The following is a 19,513-nucleotide window of genomic DNA, read 5'->3' as shown; positions in this document are numbered from 1 at the left end:
TTGACCATGATATTCTTTTCTCTGAAACAATTATATTACATAATAGTTCATCTAAAGTTAATTTGAGTTTAAAATGTAAGGCTTATATATTCACATAAAATATTTTGGTGAGATAAGATAGCATTCCCTTGGATTCTCTCTCTATCCCGTTAAATAAAAAAGCTCTGAGTTGTATCTGTATAAATATTATTGTCGGCTTGAAGGCTTTGAGCAAGAACTTAACTGGCTATCTGTCAGAGAAGTCCACACCCCTGAGTTAGTATCTAAACATCCAGATTAAAAGTGACTGTACCAGTTTTGTTCTGTAAAGGGTACAAATTCTTATGTCTCCATCTTTGTATCCCTTGCTGTTTCAAGTTTTGTATCATTTCATTTTTTCTATCCCTCATGTGTTATCTGTTCGGACCCTAGGTTATTGTCCCCAGAGTGATCTTTTTTGCTCTGATGAGTGGCAGGCAGCACTTGCTGACGCAAGGATGGTCCACACAGCAGTGATTAAGTGTTGGACTCTTAGTGGATAGTATTTATTTAATACTATTGACTATAGTATTTACTTACTACTGCTACTGCTGCTAAGTCAGTCGTGTCCGACTCTGTGCGACCCCATAGACGGCAGCCCACCAGGCTCTCCGTCCCTGGGATTCTCCAGGCAAGAACACTGGAGTGGGTTGCCATTGCCTTCTCCAATGCATGAAAGTGAAAAGTGAAAGTAAAGTCGCTCAGTATCCGACTCCTAGTGACCCCATGGACTGCAGCCTACCAGGCTTCTCTGTCCATGGGATTTTCCAGGCAAGAGTACTGGAGTGGGGTGCCATTGCCTTCTCCGATTTACTTACTAAATCTATGTGAATATATGTTTGGATTTAGAGAATTTCCTTGTTCAGAACCTTGCCAGTTAAAAGAAAACCTGTGTTTTATTTGCTGTAAGCACAAAACTCTATGTTTGGATAGCATGGCCCAAGTTCAACTTTCGGCAAATGCTTACCTTTCCTGATGTTTGTGTTAATTATAAAAGCAAAGACATTGAACTAGTTGGTTTCAAACATCTCTCCTGGCTGAGAAACTCCAGGAAACAATATTATGGTATATGACTTTACCCCAAAAGTTAATTTTTGAAGCATATATTTTCTAAAATACCATTTCAACATTGTTTCATTGTTCCTTATAAATCTGTGGCTACTGTTGGCTGAATAGTAAGAAGACTTTTCAGTTTGATTTCATAAAATGAGATTTGTCAAGTCTTCTATTTGTTTAACCTCAGATTGTCATCAATATGGAAAAGTTTTCTTCTTCCTTATAACAAAGAAATTGTAGTAAACTTTTTTTTGAATATAAGAGCACAAGAAAGTATTCATTTAGAACATCACTTTGACATAATGTGGTTTTACTCTCTTCCCAAATATTATGTTAGCTTCTGTATATAAGGCATTTGTGGAATTTGCATGAGACCATGTATTTTTCTTTGCTGAAGGAAAACATGTTTATTTGAAAGGTTACAGAATATATTATATTATGCTACATATAAAACTGCCTTTTTGCAGGGGGACAAAGGAAATCAAGGTGAAAGGGGCTTTCAGGTATGTTACTGGCTTTTTTTTTGGCTTGCAATAAAATCAGGACTTTATGCTTTATTCTTGTAATATCTGTTCATTTATATACTTTGTGGTGTGTTGGTTTCCCCAGATGATTTGACATGATTTATGCCCAAATAAATTTGATAAGACACTATTCGCTCTATATATAAAACATATTCAAACTAATAAAAAGAAGGAGAATTATACCAGAAAATTAGATCAGGCTGAAGAAATCTAGGGTGATTTAGAAGGACATTTGGTTTTGGATGTCTTAGCGAAAAAGGTGAAGAAAGGAAATGTGCTACAGCTTTGAGAGGTGAGGACAGTTCTACCTCAGTCCAAGTGGCTCTAGAAGAGATTTTTCCTTAACTGATCGCTGGTCCATGGATAGGACACTGCTGGCTGAATCAGTGACACACTGATAAGGAATAAACTGTATCTGTCGGCCTTTCAGTCTTTCACGTTCTAGAAATATATAAGATTTTTCTGACCAAAATTATACATCTGGACAGACAGTATTTCAGAGATGTTTTTAAAATTATAAAGCTTAGTGATAGTGGCTGAGTTTTGCTCCATAAAATAAGTTTCACATAAAACAAAGACACTGCAAAATTTCCCAGAATGTTCAAAACTCTGGAATATCTGGAGGCATAAGAGAAAATTTCAGAATAAAAACCTGCTAGGGTCACAGTCTCAATGTGTTTCGGGCAATGAAAGTTGAGTTAAGCCCCGGCTCTGAAATCCACCACCCTGGTCATTTCTTGTCATGGGTCCTGGGTGACTGAAGCATCATTCTAACTAGTCTTCTTGAGTCCAGTCACCCTTTCCCCCAACCACAGAAAATGTGTGAGTTGAGTAAGTTGAAGATGTAAAAGGTGTTGGTTTGATCCATTTATATACTGCAATACGATTACTACTGTAGGGTCAGCTAATACCTTTATCATGCACATTTGTTTTTGTTTTGAGAACAGTTAAGATTTAGAATCTTAGCCACTTTGAAGTTTGGAATTTAACTGCATATTTAAGATATTAATTTGCTTAGTTTCTGCACTACACAGTAAGCAACTTGATGGCAACATAGGGACTCTGTTACAGGGTCCTGCCAGCAAACAGCGCCCCTGGGAATTCATGGGTATAACTAAATGAAAAAAAGAAAAACAACCTGCTATTCAGGAGTGATTTAAAATTTCAGTCACTAGATCTTGAACTGATTGTATATCTAGGTGTATGCTTTACTAGACCGTATTAATTACCCTATCTACATAGGGATGAAATAGTGGTGTTTCAGGGTCTGGCCCAATGTCTTATACAAGATGGATGTCTTATACAAAATATTAATTGAATGGACAAATATGTTTGTATCTTTATCAAGTTTTCTTTATTTGTCCCAATTTAAAGATCTTCATTCAAAATATTTTTTACAGTGTAAATGTAGAAATGTCTTTTAAATTTAAAATGTCTGTAAAGTGGTCTTCTTGCCCTCACATGTGCATAATCCACACCAAACATAATGCCATTGAAATTAAGAAAATGACCACAGTCACTGGATTTTTAAACAGTTTTCATGCCGTGAGCATGGACTCCGCAGAACACCCTCAACTGTCTAACACGTTCTACTTACATGTTCCCCAAAGTCAGTAGTTTGTTCCTTGTCTCGGTCAATTTTAACTTTAAGGTTAGGCTGACTTTCCTCTTACTTCTTCTCTTCTCTTCTCTTGCATCATTTTGCATATTTGCATCACTGCTCTTGTGACCTTTGTTCTAGACAGCAGCAAAGTACATAGTATGCGTTGTATGTGTGAATGCATCATGTATGTGTGAACTAATAAATGACATTTATTCAATTTTAAAGGGTCAAAAGGGAGAAAATGGAAGACCAGGGATTCCAGGATTACAGGTATTTTTTTTTTATGGAAAATGAATTAATGAATCACATAACTGAACAAGACTGAGAGAGAGTTACTTGCAAATAAAAATGAGTGAGGAGAAGGGGAGGTGTGGCGTGCATTCTAAGTGCACAGGGACGAGAATCCTCGTGGTGATGGTGATCAGGGCTTGCTTTAATTGTTTGATTTATATTTTTATTTTCCCATGCTGATACTCTCTGTGGCTGGGAAACTTGACTTTCAATACTTATTTCTGACCAAGTAAATGACTAAAGGCCGGGGCTTCCCTGGTGTCCTGTGATCAGGACTTAGCCTTCTCGTGCAGGAGGTGGTGTTTCAATCCCTTGTCAGGGAGCTGAGATCTCACATGTCTCTGAGCCAAAATCCAAAATGTAAAAACAGAAGCAATGTTGTAATAAACTCAATAAAGACTTTAAAAACGGTCCACATTTTAAAAAATGACTGAAGGTAGACAATTCCACCTGCTTCTTGGAGTAGTAATGGCCCAAGGCAGCCGTTCATAGCAGCATCTCTGTACCTATTGCTGAGTTTTTATTTTCTTCTTAAAATGTGAGCAGTTGAGGCCCTGTGTAGTAAAAGAATCGACTTGTTTCCCTCTAGTTTGTTCAAAGACACAATTTGCTACCCTACGGATGTGTCAATCTCATCTCAGGGAACTGTCATGGAATGGATATATAATACATGCTTTTCTTCCTTTTTAAGAAAAATTTTAATAGGAGTATAATTGCTTTACAATGTTGTGTTGGTTTCTGCTGTCTGACAATGTGAACCAGCCATAAACACACATATATCCCCTCCCTCTTGAGCCTGCCTCCCAGCCCCATCCCATTGCTCTAGGCTGAGCTCCACAGCAACGTCCCACCAGCTATCTGTCTTACACGTAGTAACCTGTGTGCTTCAGCGCTAACTTTCTTCCTCTTTGACTAAACTCCTCCTCTGAAGCCATGTTTCTGTGAGATTGTCACGTGGCGTGTAGGTTAAGTCAGAGCCGAACTGGACAAATAAAATCATCCAACTGATAGGGAGTGTGGGCATAAGGCAGAATCCGTAGTTGCACTGATTCTGGAGGTAGGGGGATGAAATCGTGAGGTGACGGCTCCAAGGGCAGAGTTTCTGGGTCCCCCTCTTGGAGGAATGGGAGGGGCCCTGGCGGGTGGGAAGGCATGTGTTTGAAAGCACAGGGCTCCGGGCGCGTCTTAGATGAAAGGCGAGCGCTGGGTGTCGGGAAATTGAGAGCCTAGAAGCTGAGCTTCAGAGCAGGCGTCACTGAGAGCGCACAGGACCGAGTCCGCCCGTGTGCAGTGACGGTCAGGAAGAAAGGTCTCCTCAGTTTGGGCCCCTTCGCCCCATGGTAAACCGCCGGATGACAGGCAGCTCTGTTCCTGCTCCTCGCCTCCCTGCTCTGCTTCCCCGGGTTAACCACACAGCATCTGTGCACGGCTCTTCTCACAGGAGAGCCTCACCTCTCCATGCGTCAGCCTCCACGACACCGGCCGGTCCTCCCACCTTTTACTCACAGAATCTCCGATAGGAGCCTATTTCCTTTGGATTCTGAGCGCACAATTTGGCGGCTAGCTCACTGGTTGACAGATGACACCCTTGGCAAGGTTCCCTTAACATCTTCTTCTTTTTTTTTTTTTTCTCACTTCCCAAGAGAAAAAGCAAGTCTGCCTCCCCCAAGGCAGGATTTGGGTTTGCTGGAAAGCTCTGTCCTGGGTGGGTTGGAAGCTGCGTTTCCACCGCCATGACCCGAGTCTGCAGAGGGGTCGGGGCAGCTGTGGGCTCTCAGCGGCTGAGCGGTTGTCCCACCCCTCTAAGTCAACAAAGCCCTAAGTTACCTGTCATCCTCCCAAGTGCTGCACGTGTATGATTTGATTTTTTTTGGCCTTCTTGTTATGAATGGGGTCCAAGCAAATGTTTCTCTCACAAGATCATCTAAGTGGATTCTCAGCTGACAGCTGTTTTCAGTTTCAGCTCTAATTTGCTTCTAGTCCTGGGAGCTTTTATCCTTTTATCTTTTATCTTTCCCCTTACCTGGATCCAATTGCAGGATTCTATCTGGTAGGGGACATCTCTGCATTTCTTCAGAAACCTCTATATTTAAAGAATGGCTTGACAGAGAGTGTTTTACTCACTGATTGATTTTTATATGAAAACTAAAATTTAGTGTCTTTATGCTCAAGTTTTGAGAATCTCCCTTATTCTGTGCCAAACATTGATTTTTCCCTAATTTTTTCTTCTGCCTCATTTGTATCTTCATGTTGAAGGAACCTGGAAATAAATCAACATAAATCCTCAAACTTCATTGTTATACATGGAAATGTTTGTTATACACTGAGTTTCATATTGAGATGTTATACACTGAATTTTATATTGAATTGCAGAACACAAATTTTTAACTTTAAAAGTTGATTAATGATCAACTATATTTCAATAAAAAATAATAAAGTTGATTAATGAAATCCCTCCTGTGTATTGTGAAAGCTCTACCCTTTGTTCTAAACTAATATTGGGTGATTTTGGAGCCTGAATGTACAATGAATTTCAAAAACAAAAAATTCTAGTGTATTTCCTAAAGGTTCTTATCATCTCTCAAAAATGTCATTGGAATGACTATGTAAAAGATAAGAGGAAAAACTTTAAAGGAACCATTCAGATGTATCCCATGATTGTGATGGTGAGAAAGCTTCAGGTAAAGGGCCCTAGGTTATATCATGGGAAGAAAAAACTGCCGTATTGGTCAACATGCACATATGCATGCTACGTTGCATCGGTCATGTCTCACTCTCCTATGGCTCCTCTGTCCATGGGATTCTTCAGGCAAGAATACTGGAGTGGGTTGCCGTGCCTCCTCCAGGGGATCTTCCCAACCCAGGGATCAAACCTGCATCTCTTGGGTCTCCTGCATCGGCAGGCGGGTTCTCTAGCACTAGTGACACTTGAGAAGCCCATTGTACAAAATTTGTGTTGTTCAGTCGCTAAGTCGTGTCTGACTCTTTGCAACCCCATGGACTGCAGCATATCAGGCTTCCCTGTCCTTAACTATACCCCAGAGTTTCCTCAAACTCATGCCCTTTGAGTTGATGATGACATCGAACCATCTCATCCTCTGTCGTCCCCTTCTCCCCCTGCCCTCAATCTTTCCCAACATCAGGATCTTTTCCATTGAGTTGGCTGTTCACATCAGGTGGTCAAAGTATTGGAGCTTTCAGCTTCAGCATCAGTCCTTCAGTGAACATTCAGGACTGATTTCCTTTAGGATGGACTGGTTTGATCTCCTTGCAGTCCAAGGAAATCTCAAGTCTTTTCCAGTGCCACAATTCAAAAGCATCAGTTTGACACTCAGCCTTCTTTATGGTCCAATTCTTACATCCATACATGATTACTGGAAAGACCATAGCTTTGACTAGAGTCTGGACCTTTGATGGCAAAGTAATGTCTCTGCCTTTTAATATACTGTCTAGGTTGGCCATAACTTTTCTTCCAAGGAGCAAGCATTTTTAAACTTCATGGCTGCAGTCACAATCTGCAGTGATTTTGAAGCCCAAGAAAATAAAGTCTATCACTGTTTCCACTGTTTACCCATCTATTTCCTATGAAGTGATGGGACCAGATGCCATGATCTTAGTTTTCTGAATGTTGAGTTTTAAGCCAACTTTTTCACTCTCCTCTTTCACGTTCATCAAGAGGGTCTTTAGTTCTTCCCTTTCTGCCATAAGGGTGGTGTCATCTGCATATCTGAGATAATTGCTATTTCTCCCGGCAATCTTGATTCTAGCTTGTACTTCATCCAGCCCAGTGTTTTGCTTAATGTGCTCTGCATATAAGTTAAATAAGCAGGGTGACAATTTATAACCTTAATGTACTCCTTTCCCAATTTTGAACCAGTCCTTTGTTCCATGTCCAGTTCTAACTATTGCTTCTTGACTTGCTTACAGGTTTATCAGGAGGCAAGTAAGGTGATCTGGCATTTCTATTTCTTTAAGAGTTTTCCACAGATTTTTGTGATCCACACAGTAAAAGGCTTTCATGTAGTCATTGAAGCAGAAGAAGATCGTTTCCTGGAATTCTCTTGTTTTTTCTCTGATTCAGTAGATGTGGGCAACTTGATTTCTGGTTCCTCAGCCTTTTCTAAATCCAGCTCATACACCTGGAAGTTCTCAATTCATGTACTGTTGAAGCCTGGCTTGAAGGATTTTAAGCATTACCTTGCTAGCGTGTGAAATGAGTGAAATTGTACAGTAGTTTGAACATTCTTTGGCATTGCCCTTCTTTGAGACTGGAACGAAAACTGACCTTTTCTAGTCCTGTGGCCACTACTGAATTTTACAAATTCGCTGCCTTATTGAGTGCAGCACTTTCACAGCATCATCTTTTACGATTTGAAATAGCTCAGCTGCAATTGAATCATCTCCACTAGCTTTGTTCATAGTAATGCTTCCTAAGGCCCACTTGACTTCACACTAACATGCTGCTTTCCTAATCTCTGAATTTCCAGCCATGAGTGACTTAAGCATAGGACAGTATGTTTTTCTTCCCTATGTTATCTTTTCTTTAACCCATTGTTTATCTATAGTACTCAAACAAAATTTAACTTTAAGAATACAAATTTGAAAAAAAATAGAATCTTAATCACTGAATAAAAGAATAAATATTCCTTTTTTTTAAACTGATTTGAGCTTTTTATTGAAGTATAGTTAGTGTACAATTATATATAAGGTTTACAATATAGTGATTTGCAATTTTTAAAGGCTATACTCCATTTATAATTATTATTAAATATTGGATATATTCTCTGAGTTGAGTTTTAATTTTCCTTAAACTGGTAATATATTTTAAAATAAGAGTAGAGTTTTAAAAGAATTCAGATAGAATGCCACTCTAACCTACATATTTGACCTTCATCATATGAAAATATTCATATAGATGAATGAAAGTTATGTAAATTAACCCTTTTATATTATTCATTTAGTATATTTCCTGGTCATTAGTCTCCTTTAAAAAGGTCTGTTGTATATATAATTTTGCCACTATTACTATTGCTGTCTTCCAAACCAAAAATTAAAGTTTGATTAAATATGTCTAAAGGGTACATGCCACATTGCTAGTACTGTAACTTGCACATTTTTTTCCTATTAATTTTTAAAGGGAATTCAAGGCCATCACGGTGCAAAAGGAGAGGTATGTTTCTTCTTGTATTATGCTGTCCAGTCCTCAGCGCTTAATTTTCAGTACTGTATAAATAAATCTAGCTGTTGACATTCCAAACAGAAAATATCTTTCATGTTCTTTAATAGTTCCTAAATAGAGATTTTCAGAATTTGCAGGTTCACTGAATTAGGTATGAAATGGTACGCATTTGTCAATAGTATTGATTCCTATTCTAAATTAGGAACTGTTTTTCTGCGTATTTTCCAGTGAGGACTATTGTGCATTTCTATGCCTACCACTAGAATTTAAACTCTGTGGGAACAAGACTGTCGCGGTCACTGATGTGTCTCTGGTACTATGCATATCGCCTAATCAATATATGTACTAAGTAACAGTTATTTGTAGGGTTGGATGGGTGGTTGATTGGATGGATAAATTGCTGTTTAATATGGTATGAAATTTCCCTCCTGATCAATTATGGTGTTTCCCAGCAGTTACCTGTATAATTTAGATATATGTTTGTATTTATTCATATCTGTGTTCTTGAGGACTTTTATGGTGCAATTATACCTCCTGAAATATTTAAATAGAACTTCTGACGATTTCTCTTGTTTTTAGTTGGGTGAAAAGGGAGAGCCTGGTGCCCGAGGTGCCACTGGAGCCAAAGGAGAGTCTGGGGTGGATGGTCAGATGGGGCCCCCGGGCCCCCAGGGGCCACCTGGGCAACCAGGTGATCCCGGCCCCCCAGGAATGGATGGGAAACCTGTATGTATTCTGCTTCTTTCACAGTTTTTATGTTTTCATTCTTTGTACTTGACATGTCCATGTTATAACCCCTAATAATTTGATGCAGGGGAGAGAATTTTCAGAACAGTTTATTCGACAAGTTTGCACTGATGTATTAAGAGGTAAGTCTCAAACATACAGATTTTAATAACTTTCAAATTTCAGAAGTAATATAAATATTTTTGTAGAAATTATAAAAGTATAAGTAAGATAAAGAAGAAAATAAAGGACATTTATCCATCTTTGTCTGTCCTACATAAGTATTTTTACATGTAACGTTTGTAATCTTTTTCATAAAGTAATTTATCATTATTTCACCATTGATTAAATTTTATTTTCTGACGTAATTCTAGTAATTTTATTCCCCAATATGACACTTATAATTTAACAGTTTCTTTTAGGGAGGTACTTTTCCCCCTTATTTGAAGCAATTTCCACAATAAAATTATTGTAAATAGCAATGGATATTTCCTAGTTAAATTTCTAGAAATGAAGTTATTGGCCAAGAGTTAAGCATCTGTAAATCTTTTTTTAAAATTATGAGTGATATTATTAATGTCCATTCACCATTTAAACATAAGGGTGGGGGTTTCTTTGCTTTCAAGCCCAGTTACCTGTCTTACTTCAAAGTGGAAGAATTCAAAGCTGTGATCATTGCCAGCCCCAGCACGGCTCCCCTGGTATTCCAGGGCCACCTGGTCCCATGGGCCCAGAAGGTCCCCGAGGATTCCCTGGTTTGCCAGGAAGAGATGGTGTTCCCGGATTAATGGGAGCTCCAGGACGCCCAGGTGCCAAAGGATTAAAAGGTACTTAGTTTGTATGTGTAAGCAAATGAACAACAGAAAAATATATTTTTTTGTATTCACCTCTTAAAGTGATTTAATAGACAAGAGTTCATGTTTGTCTTCTTGAAGACAAAAAAATGTTTCTATCCCTACATCTTTAAATAATTTGTCAACTGAGTTAAAGAATAATTATTGTATTTTTTGAAAGCATATCCTAAAGTCAAGAGAGAAAGTTCAAGGTTATGAAGCATGTGAACTTGTAAATCAGAAAATGTTGACAATGAACTTAGAAATTTTGCTTGAGTCCAATAATGTCTTTTAATAGAACATCACAGACACCATTTCCTTTATTTTGACTTTGGTAACATCTGTTACTGTATTCAACATTGTTTTCTATTATAAGAAAAATTAGAGACTTTGCTGGTGGTCCAGTGGTTCAGGCTTAACCTTCTAATACATGGGGCATAGGTTCGATCCCTGGTCAATGAACTGCAGTCCCTCATGTCTTGGGGCCAAAAAACTAAAACTTTAAAAAAAAAAATAGTGATCATGGTATCTCCCCTGCCTTATGACCCAGCAATCCCACTGCTGGGCATACACACTGAGGAAACCAGAATTGAAATAGACACGTGTACCCCAATGTTCATCACAGCACTGTTTATAATAGCCAGGACATGGAAGCAACCTAGATGTCCATCAGCAGATGAATGGATAAGAAAGCTGTGGTACATATACACAATGGAGTATTACTCAGCCATTAAAAATAATACATTTGAATCAGTTCTAACGAGGTGGATGAAACTGGAGCCTATTATACAGAGTGAAGTAAGCCAGAAAGAAAAACACCAGTACAGTATACTAACGCATATATATGGAATTTAGAAAGATGGTAACGATAACCCTGTATGCGAGACAGCAAAAGAGACACTGATGTACAGAACAGTCTTTTGGACTCTGTGGGAGAGGGAGCGGGGGGGATGATTTGGGAGAATGGCACTGAAACATGTATAATATCATAAAAGAAACGAATCGCCAGTCCAGGTTTGATGCCGGATACAGGATGCTTGGGGCTGGTGCACTGGGATGACCCAGAGGGATGGTATGGGGAGGGAGGAGGGAGGGGTGTTCAGGATGGGGAACACGTGTACACCCGTGGTGGATTCATGTTGATGTATGGCAAAACCAATACAATATTGTCAAGTAAAAATAATAATAATAATAATAATAATAATAATAAATAAATGATAAATGGTTAAAAAAATAAATAAAAATGTTGCCAACCATAAAAAAATTAAGAAAAAAAATAGTGGAGGCAGTGTTGTGTCAAATGCAATAAAAACATTAAAAATGGTCCACATTAAAAAAAAATCTTAAAGAAAAAAAAATTAGGTTCTGCAACCAAACTTTCTAATAGTAGGCCATAACTTAACTGCTCTTTGCCTCTGAATGTTTATGTGAAATGTTGGTTGATAATTATTTCCTTTTAATTTAATATGATTTGAATAATTTAGATATTTCATCAAAGGAACAGCTATGATTAACAGAAAGGGCTAAATAATTTCAAAATTAATTCCAATAATTTTCCTTTCTTAATATTTAATCTCATTATGTTTCTAGACCATTAATCATTTTAAAACTTGTGGCTTAAAAAATTCTCTTTCCCATTAGTAATAATAAATAGGTGGTAAGTAATAATAAGTAGGTGAAACTTTTTTTAAAGATTTATTTTTCTTTAATGTATATATTAACAGCTTTGAAAGAAACAATCTAGGAGGAAGTGATTTTATGGGAAAAGTAAGCTTATTCACCTCTCTGACACTCTGCAGGCCTCCCTGGACGGAACGGGGCAAAGGGGAGCCAAGGACTTGGGTACCCTGGAGCACAAGGTCCTCCTGGTCCCCCAGGTAAGAACTGGTGATGCTCATAAGTGTCCTGCACATTTTGCTTTAGAAAAATCGCCATAGATCTATGTCCAAAGATTTGAAATCAAGACTTTTCTTTCCTTTTTTGAGTGATTCACATTCAGCACATTGAGATCTAACTACTAGAAGTTTTATCCTATATTACATTCATGAATCATTCAAGATTCCCTCTCATTTTTCATTTCGATTCTTTAGAATACCACTCCTTAGACTAGCTCTCATATGGTTTCAGTTGCTCATGCCTATCTAATGTATATCACTGTCTGTATCACTATCTTATCTTTATGATTCTCAGGGACACAAAATAAAGCTGAAATGGACTCAAAAGCCAAACTCTGCTAGCTGTGTTAACTTTGCTTTCCCTCAGTTTTCTCATTTGTAAAATAGTGATAAGATGTTATTTCAGTTCAGTTCAGTTCGTTCGCTCAGTTGTGTCCGACTCTTTGCAGCCCCATGAACTGCAGCACACCAGGCTTCCCTGTCTGTCACCAACTCTCGGAGTTTACTAAACTCACGTCCATTGAGTCGGTGATGACATCCAACCATCTCATCCTCTGCTGTCCCCTTCTCCTCCTGCCTTCAATCATTCCCAACATCAGGGTCTTTTCATATGAATCAGCTCTTCACATCAGGTGGCCAAAGTATTGGAGTTTCAGCTTCAGCATCAGTCCTTCTGATGAATATTCAGGAGTGATTTCCTTTAGGATGGACTGGTTGGATCTCCTTGCAGCCCAAGGGACTCTTAAGAGTCTTCTGCAACATCATAGTTCAAAAGCATGGGCTTTCTTTGTATCATGACACTGTTGGATGATTAAATGAGTTAATATACGTTGTGCCTTCAGACAGTGTATGACAACCAAAGCTATGTTTTCAATAAATGTGTATCATCATTATTATTTTAGATGTTACTACTTTTTGAGGCTTTTAGGTGGAGCAGATGATTCAATAATTTGTATGCAAAGCGTTTTGAACAACTTTCATGCATTGGAGAAGGAAATGGTAACCCACTCCAGTGTTCTTGCCTGGAGAATCCCAGGGACGGGGGAGCCTGGTGGGCTGCCGTCTATGGGGTCGCACAGAGTCGGGCACGGCTGAAGCGACTTGGCAGCAGCAGCAGTAAGTGTCGAATAAACATTTATTAGTGGTAATAGCAGGAACTATTAGTGATAGAGAGTGCTCCCAAACCACATTGCTCCATCCCCAAACCTAAATATTTCGGTCACCAACTTTAAAAGGCCAGTGTCTTGATTTAATTTTCCTTTCTTTGAGCATGCTAGTTGAACTAAATTATGGTTTACAAATTGGTGTTATAATACCTTTGTGTATGGATTATTATGATATTATGCTAATGACAATGTATTTCAATGTGGAAACTATATACCTATAATGAAAATAATCTTTTTGACTGCAAATATGGCACAAAAGTGACTTCATTAAAGTTTTCACTTACTGATATATTACTGGCAAATTTAAAATAATATTGGCAAAAGTAAGCTGAAAGTAAGAAATAGTTTAGCCACAAATTGAAATCTTAAAATGGAAATTTTTTAAATTGTGAAATCCACAAATTGAAATCTTAAAATGTTAGCTCTGTGTCTTCATTAGCTGCATGATTTCTGTAATAACACAGCTTGGCTTAGTTTTGGAAAATTATTTTTGGATAGTTCTTTTCCAAATGGAAGGCATATAGAATTATCAAGAGGATTCCTTCTCTTTCCACTTTGAGTGCAAATATGTAAAATGTTGAAGAGAGTCTTTTTTCCAGTTTACATGTCTTACAGATTCAGCTGTGTCAGCACCAGAAACGAACTCTGTGTTCATATGTTGCTAATGTTCCATCATAGGTCCAGAGGGCCCCCCGGGAATAAGCAAAGAAGGTCCTCCTGGAGACCCAGGCCTCCCCGGCAAAGATGGAGACCACGGAAAACCCGGAATCCAAGGACAGCCAGGCGCCCCGGGCATCTGTGATCCATCGCTGTGTTTTAGTGTCATTGTTGGAAGAGACCCCTTTCGAAAAGGACCAAACTATTAGTTTCTGGTGCCTCGTCCAGCAGCCTCGGCATGGTGCTCTTCTTTTGTGGTCTTTGCATCTCAGGAAGATAACAACAGTAATCCCTTGAAAAGAAACTCAAGTACCTCGGTGTTTTTATTATTCTTTTTTCCTTAAGGAAAAATATAGAAAAGGTCACGTATACTGATTTTAAAGGCTCCTCAGTTCTTCGGAGCCTTGAGATTGGTAGCATTAACTAAATCTCAAGGGTTTCCTGTGAGTCCATTTGTTTTAATCAAAGTTGAATATAAAAAAAAACAACCCACCATCGCCTGTCAGCCAGTCAGTTGCAGTCACTGTGAAAAGTTTCACGTTCAGCCTCCGTGCAGCAGAGTATTTGAGTTCAATTTCTTGTCTGTGTGAATTTCATGTTTCATAGCTCATTCTTCTACATTAGCTGAAACGTGCATCTGGCCGCGGGAAATGAGATCAGGGCTGATATTCAGCTTGGGAACAGACTGCATCACCACATGAGCACTATTCCAGTGTCTGTGCTTATCAGACAGGGGTGATGGACTGTTGGTCGTTCGGTGTTTTGAATATCACCTGTGAAAGAGATTAATGTGTTTCTTACTCCATTTGCAAATTCTCAGATGATTCAATGAATGATGATGCTGAAAAACAGTAATGATTGCATTGGGAATGGTCTAAATATGAACCATTAAAAACATTCTGGAGAAAAAGGTTCATTAGACCTGGTTAATATGTTCAAAGGAATCATGAGTTCAGAAACACTAAAAATACTTTCTTCTTCATACCTGCTTAGTAATTGGAATGTTTGTTGCATGCCTTCATTTTCCATTTCATTTACTATATGTGTATGTTCATATATGTTAACTTTTATTGTAGCAAAGCTAATGGGAGTCAGTGCTCTAGTTGACAGGAAAGGTAACTCCATAGATCCTAGGATGTCTTGATAATTTTTTAGCAGACTTTAAAATATTTTAAACAATCTTTGTGTACTGTACTTAATGCTTTTGTAAGGAATGTAACTTGAGATATTCCATCCTTATCATGCTCTAAATTTGTTACATGCTTGTTATTCAAAGTACAATAAAATTTTGTAAAAGCCTGAATGCAGCATTTTTTAATACTTACTTATAACTGATTTTGAGTTTATTATGCATCGCAGTGATCATTTATTCAGTGGGTATAATTTATTAAATTATTTACCCTATTTTTAAATGACTGATTCACATGAAATAAGAACATAGAAACTGGGTTGTGTGCCACTCGCCTGGGCAGATAAAGCCCCTGCTTCCTGGCCCAGGAATGGCTGGTGGACCAGAGTTTAGCTTAATTGATGACATGTCCTTCTGTGACTTTGATGAGGACCTTGGAGAGGCCTGAAGCCCATACATTCAGCAGCTGAATCAGCTTAAGGCTTGTTTTGGTGTTCTGTCTCCAGCAAGGCCCCAGGTGTCTCTTAGACCTGACCAAGCTACTCCCCCCTGCTAATTATACCATTTTCTGGGAGACCTGGTGAAGGGGCAGAATGGGAACCCTTCTGCCCTTGTTCCTTCAACCAGCTTGGAGCACACGTGATGCTGAAAACTCAGCCTCTGTTTTCCAGTGCTAAATTGAATCTCAGAGACAGAGTTTTGGGTAAAATAGAAAAGAATAGTTTTATTGCTTTGACAGGCAGAAGGGGACATAGTGGGCTCTTGTCCTCGGAAGCTGTGTGTCTCAACCTGGGAGGATTTGGTGAGGAGTTTTTATTGCAATGATTCAAAGGCAGCGTTGCTGATACGGTGCGGTGTGTGCAGGGTCTGCATTCCTCTAATCCAGTCTCAGGTGACCTCTTGATCTCTTGATGAGCTTCTCTGGTTCCTTTAATCTGGCCCCGGGTGGTCTTCTCTGGAATGAAGAATGCTGACATCTGCCATATATTGGGGGCTTTAGTTCCTGGGGGACCAGGACCCTGCCCCAGGGCTGTGCTGGTGTTTCCTGACTGCTCCTCCCTTGTCTCTGCATCCCTTCCCTTCCCTGATTAGTGACTGTTTGAACTTGCTGTTTGGACTCAGGGAAGGTCATGGAGGTTGGAGGCTGTCCCCTACAAACAAGAAACGGGACAGAAAAGCTTCCGTGTTCAGGAGCCCCACAAGATCCTGCTCAGTTTCACATGGCTGTGAAGTGCACAGAACTGGCCAGGGACACAGTGGGGACGTAGTCATGTGGTCTGGCATGAGGACACTCATGTCTAAAAAGAAACAGAGCAACAGGGGATTGCTCTATAATCATTCTAAAACAGGAGAAAGTGCTATAGAAATGTATGCACGCATGCATGCTAAGCCACTTCTGTCGTGTCCAACTCCTGTGATCCCATGGACCGTAGCCCCCCGGGCTTCTCTGTCCATGGGATTCTCCAGGCAAGAATACTGGAGTGGGTTGCCATGCCCTCCTACAGGGGATCTTCCCGGCCCAGGAATTGGACGCACATCTGTCTCCTGCATTGGCAAGTGAATTCTTTACCATTAACATCACCTGGGAAGCCCATATAAGTGTATAGGATGATGCTATTGACTAAACTGTGTCGATTCCAAATTCATGTGTTGAAACCCTAACTCCCTATGGGACTCTGTTTGGAAATTAAGGTTTTAGGCTGTGATTATGGTTAGATAAGTTCATAAGAATGGTATACTAATCCTGTACAATCAGTGGCCTCTTCTCATATGTCTGCCTGTGAGGAAAGCCGACGTAAGCACACAGTGAGAAGACAGTGATTTGAGAGCCAGGAAATTATCATACATCTGAATAAGCCAGACAGAAAATGATGAAACAATACCAATGAACTATTTTCAAACAGAAATATATTCACAGACAGAAAACAACCTTATGGTTACCAAAGGGGAAAGGAAGGAGGAGGGACAAATTAGGAGTTTGGGACTAAGAGACACACACTACTATATATAGAATAGATAACAACAAGAACCTGCTGGATAGCACATATCTTGTAATAACCTTCAATGGAACAGATTGTAAAATATAATATGTATTTGTATATCCATGTATACTTGAATCACTTTGCTGTGTACTTAAAACTAACACAATAATTGTAAATCAACTGTATTTCAATGTTAAAAAAGTTGCATTAAAAAAAAAAAGCCAAGGACTTCCCTGCTGGTCCAGTGGCTAAGACACCTTGCTCCCAGTGCAGGGGGCCCAGGTTCATTTGCTGCTGAGGGAACTAAACCCCACATGCCACAGCCAAGACTTCCTGTGCCGCAATAGCAAGATCCCACAGCCGCAAGGAAAACCAAAGGTCCTTATGCTACAGCTGAGACCTGGCATGGACAAACACATAAATACTTTAAAAGAAGCCAGGAGGATCACCAGCATTGATCTTGCGCTTTCAGCCTCTAGGACCAAGAGTAAATCCGTTTCTATTGTGTAAGCCACCCTGTGTGTGGTGTTACATATGGGAGCTGAAGCTGTGAAACAGATGAGGGTGGGGAAAACTCCCTTAAAGCCATGATTATAAACTGAGATTGGAAGGCTAGGAGACATTAGCAGGCCAAGTCGTGTAAAGGGAATGAAAATGAGCAAAATCTGGAGAACTGAAAACAAAACCTAGGGAACAAAAATCATATTTACTTTCAGTATCTGCTTTCAAAATTGTTATCTAAAGGTGAAATATTTCTGTAATTTATCATGGTAGAGAGTATGTGTTAATATATTCTTGCCTAACAAATTCAGTTCAGTTCAGTCGCTCAGTTGTGTCCGACTCTTTGCGACCCCATGAATCGCAGCACACCAGGCCTCCCTGTCCATCACCAACTCCAGGAGTTCACCCAGACTCACGTCCATCGAGTCAGTGATGCCATCCAGCCATCTCATCCTCTGGCATCCCCTTCTCTTTCTGCCCCCAATCCCTCCCAGCATCAGGGTCTTTTCCAATGAGTCAACTCTTCGCATGAGGTGGCCAAAGTACTGGAGTTTCAGCTTTAGCATCAGTCTTTCCAAAGAACACCCAAGACTGATCTCCTTTAGAATGGACTGGTTGGATCTCCTTGCAGTCCAAGGGACTCTCAAGAGTCTTCTCCAACAACACCACAGTTCAAAAGCATCAATTCTTTGGTGCTCAGCTTTCTTCACAGTCCAACTCTCACTAATTTTAGACTAACTCATAAAATACAGATGTTGGAAGAATGAGGACGTGGATGAGTTTGTTCTACAAGTATTTTGACCACAACGGTGCACTAGTGTCTCGCATGCCTCTTAGTGTAGTTACAAGGGCATGGCTTCTGTAGTGAGGTTGCCTGGGTTCAAATTTCCACTTTCTTTTTCTAGTAGGAGTCTTCAGGAAATGTCTTTATCTACTTGTGCCTAAATTTCTTCACATATTAAAAGAGGAATTTTAGTAGTATTTGTTGTTCAGTCACTAAGTTGTGTCCAGCTTTTTGTGACCCCATAAACTGCAGCATCTTTTAATTTCATGGCTGCAGTCACCATCTGTAGTGATTTTGGAGCCCAGAAAAATAAAGTCTGACACTGTTTCCACTGTTTCCCCATCTATTTCCCATGAAGTGGTGGGACCGGATGCCATGATCTTTGTTTTCTGAATGTTGAGCTTTAAGCCAATTTTTTACTCTCCACTTTCACTTTCATCAAGAGGCTTTTGAGTTCCTCTTCACTTTCTGCCATAAGGGTGGTGTCATCTGTATATCTGAGGTTATTGATATTTCTCCCAGCAATCTTGATTCCAGCTTGTGTTTCTTCCAGTCCAGCGTTTCTCATGATGTACTCTGCATATAAGTTAAATAAAGAGGGTGACAATATACAGCCTTGATGACCTCCTTTTCCTATTTGGAACCAGTCCTTTGTTCCATGTCCAGTTCTAACTGTTGCTTCCTGACCTGCATACAAATTTCTCAAGAGGCAGATCAGGTGGTCTGGTATTCCCATCTCTTGAAGAATTTTCCACAGTTGATTGTGATCCACACAGTCAAAGGCTTTGGCATAGTCAATAAAGCAGAAATAGATGTTTTTCTGGAACTCTCTTGCTTTTTCTATGATCCAGCAGATGTTGGCAATTTGATCTCTGGTTCCTCTGCCTTTTCTAAAACCATAGAAAAGTTGACTTTTCTATGACTTTTCGTGACTGCAGCCATGAAATTAAAAGACGCTTACTCCTTGGAAGGAAAGTTATGACCAACCTAGATAGCATATTCAAAAGCAGAGACATTACTTTGCCAACAAAGGTCCGTCTAGTCAAGGCTATGGTTTTTCCTGTGGTCATGTATGGATGTGAGAGTTGAACTGTGAAGAAGGCTGAGCGCTGAAGAATTGATGCTTTTGAACTGTGGTGTTGGAGAAGACTCTTGAGAGTCCCTTGGAC

The 19,513-nt window shown here is 39.4% G+C and overlaps 1 protein-coding gene across 2 annotated transcripts in view; it reads left to right on the top strand.

Moving 5' to 3' along the window:
- Nucleotides 1–15,247, top strand: part of COL21A1 (collagen type XXI alpha 1 chain) — a 251,131-nt gene extending 235,884 nt beyond the window's left edge. For both annotated transcript variants that reach the window (XM_055571783.1, XM_055571782.1), the window contains 8 exons: nucleotides 1,542–1,577; nucleotides 3,427–3,471; nucleotides 8,630–8,662; nucleotides 9,251–9,397; nucleotides 9,486–9,540; nucleotides 10,024–10,224; nucleotides 12,030–12,107; nucleotides 13,970–15,247. In XM_055571783.1, coding sequence (XP_055427758.1) covers nucleotides 1,542–1,577; nucleotides 3,427–3,471; nucleotides 8,630–8,662; nucleotides 9,251–9,397; nucleotides 9,486–9,540; nucleotides 10,024–10,224; nucleotides 12,030–12,107; nucleotides 13,970–14,157 — 783 coding nt within the window. In that variant the 3' untranslated portion in view covers nucleotides 14,158–15,247. The remainder of the gene's footprint in view (nucleotides 1–1,541; nucleotides 1,578–3,426; nucleotides 3,472–8,629; nucleotides 8,663–9,250; nucleotides 9,398–9,485; nucleotides 9,541–10,023; nucleotides 10,225–12,029; nucleotides 12,108–13,969) is intronic.
- The last annotated feature ends 4,266 nt before the right edge of the window (nucleotides 15,248–19,513 follow it).

The sequence above is a fragment of the Bubalus kerabau genome, chromosome 3 (assembly GCF_029407905.1).
Source record: "Bubalus kerabau isolate K-KA32 ecotype Philippines breed swamp buffalo chromosome 3, PCC_UOA_SB_1v2, whole genome shotgun sequence".
NCBI lineage: Eukaryota > Metazoa > Chordata > Mammalia > Artiodactyla > Bovidae > Bubalus > Bubalus kerabau.
The sequence above is the reverse complement of the archived record's forward strand: the minus strand, read 5'-3'. Positions and strand labels throughout refer to the sequence as shown.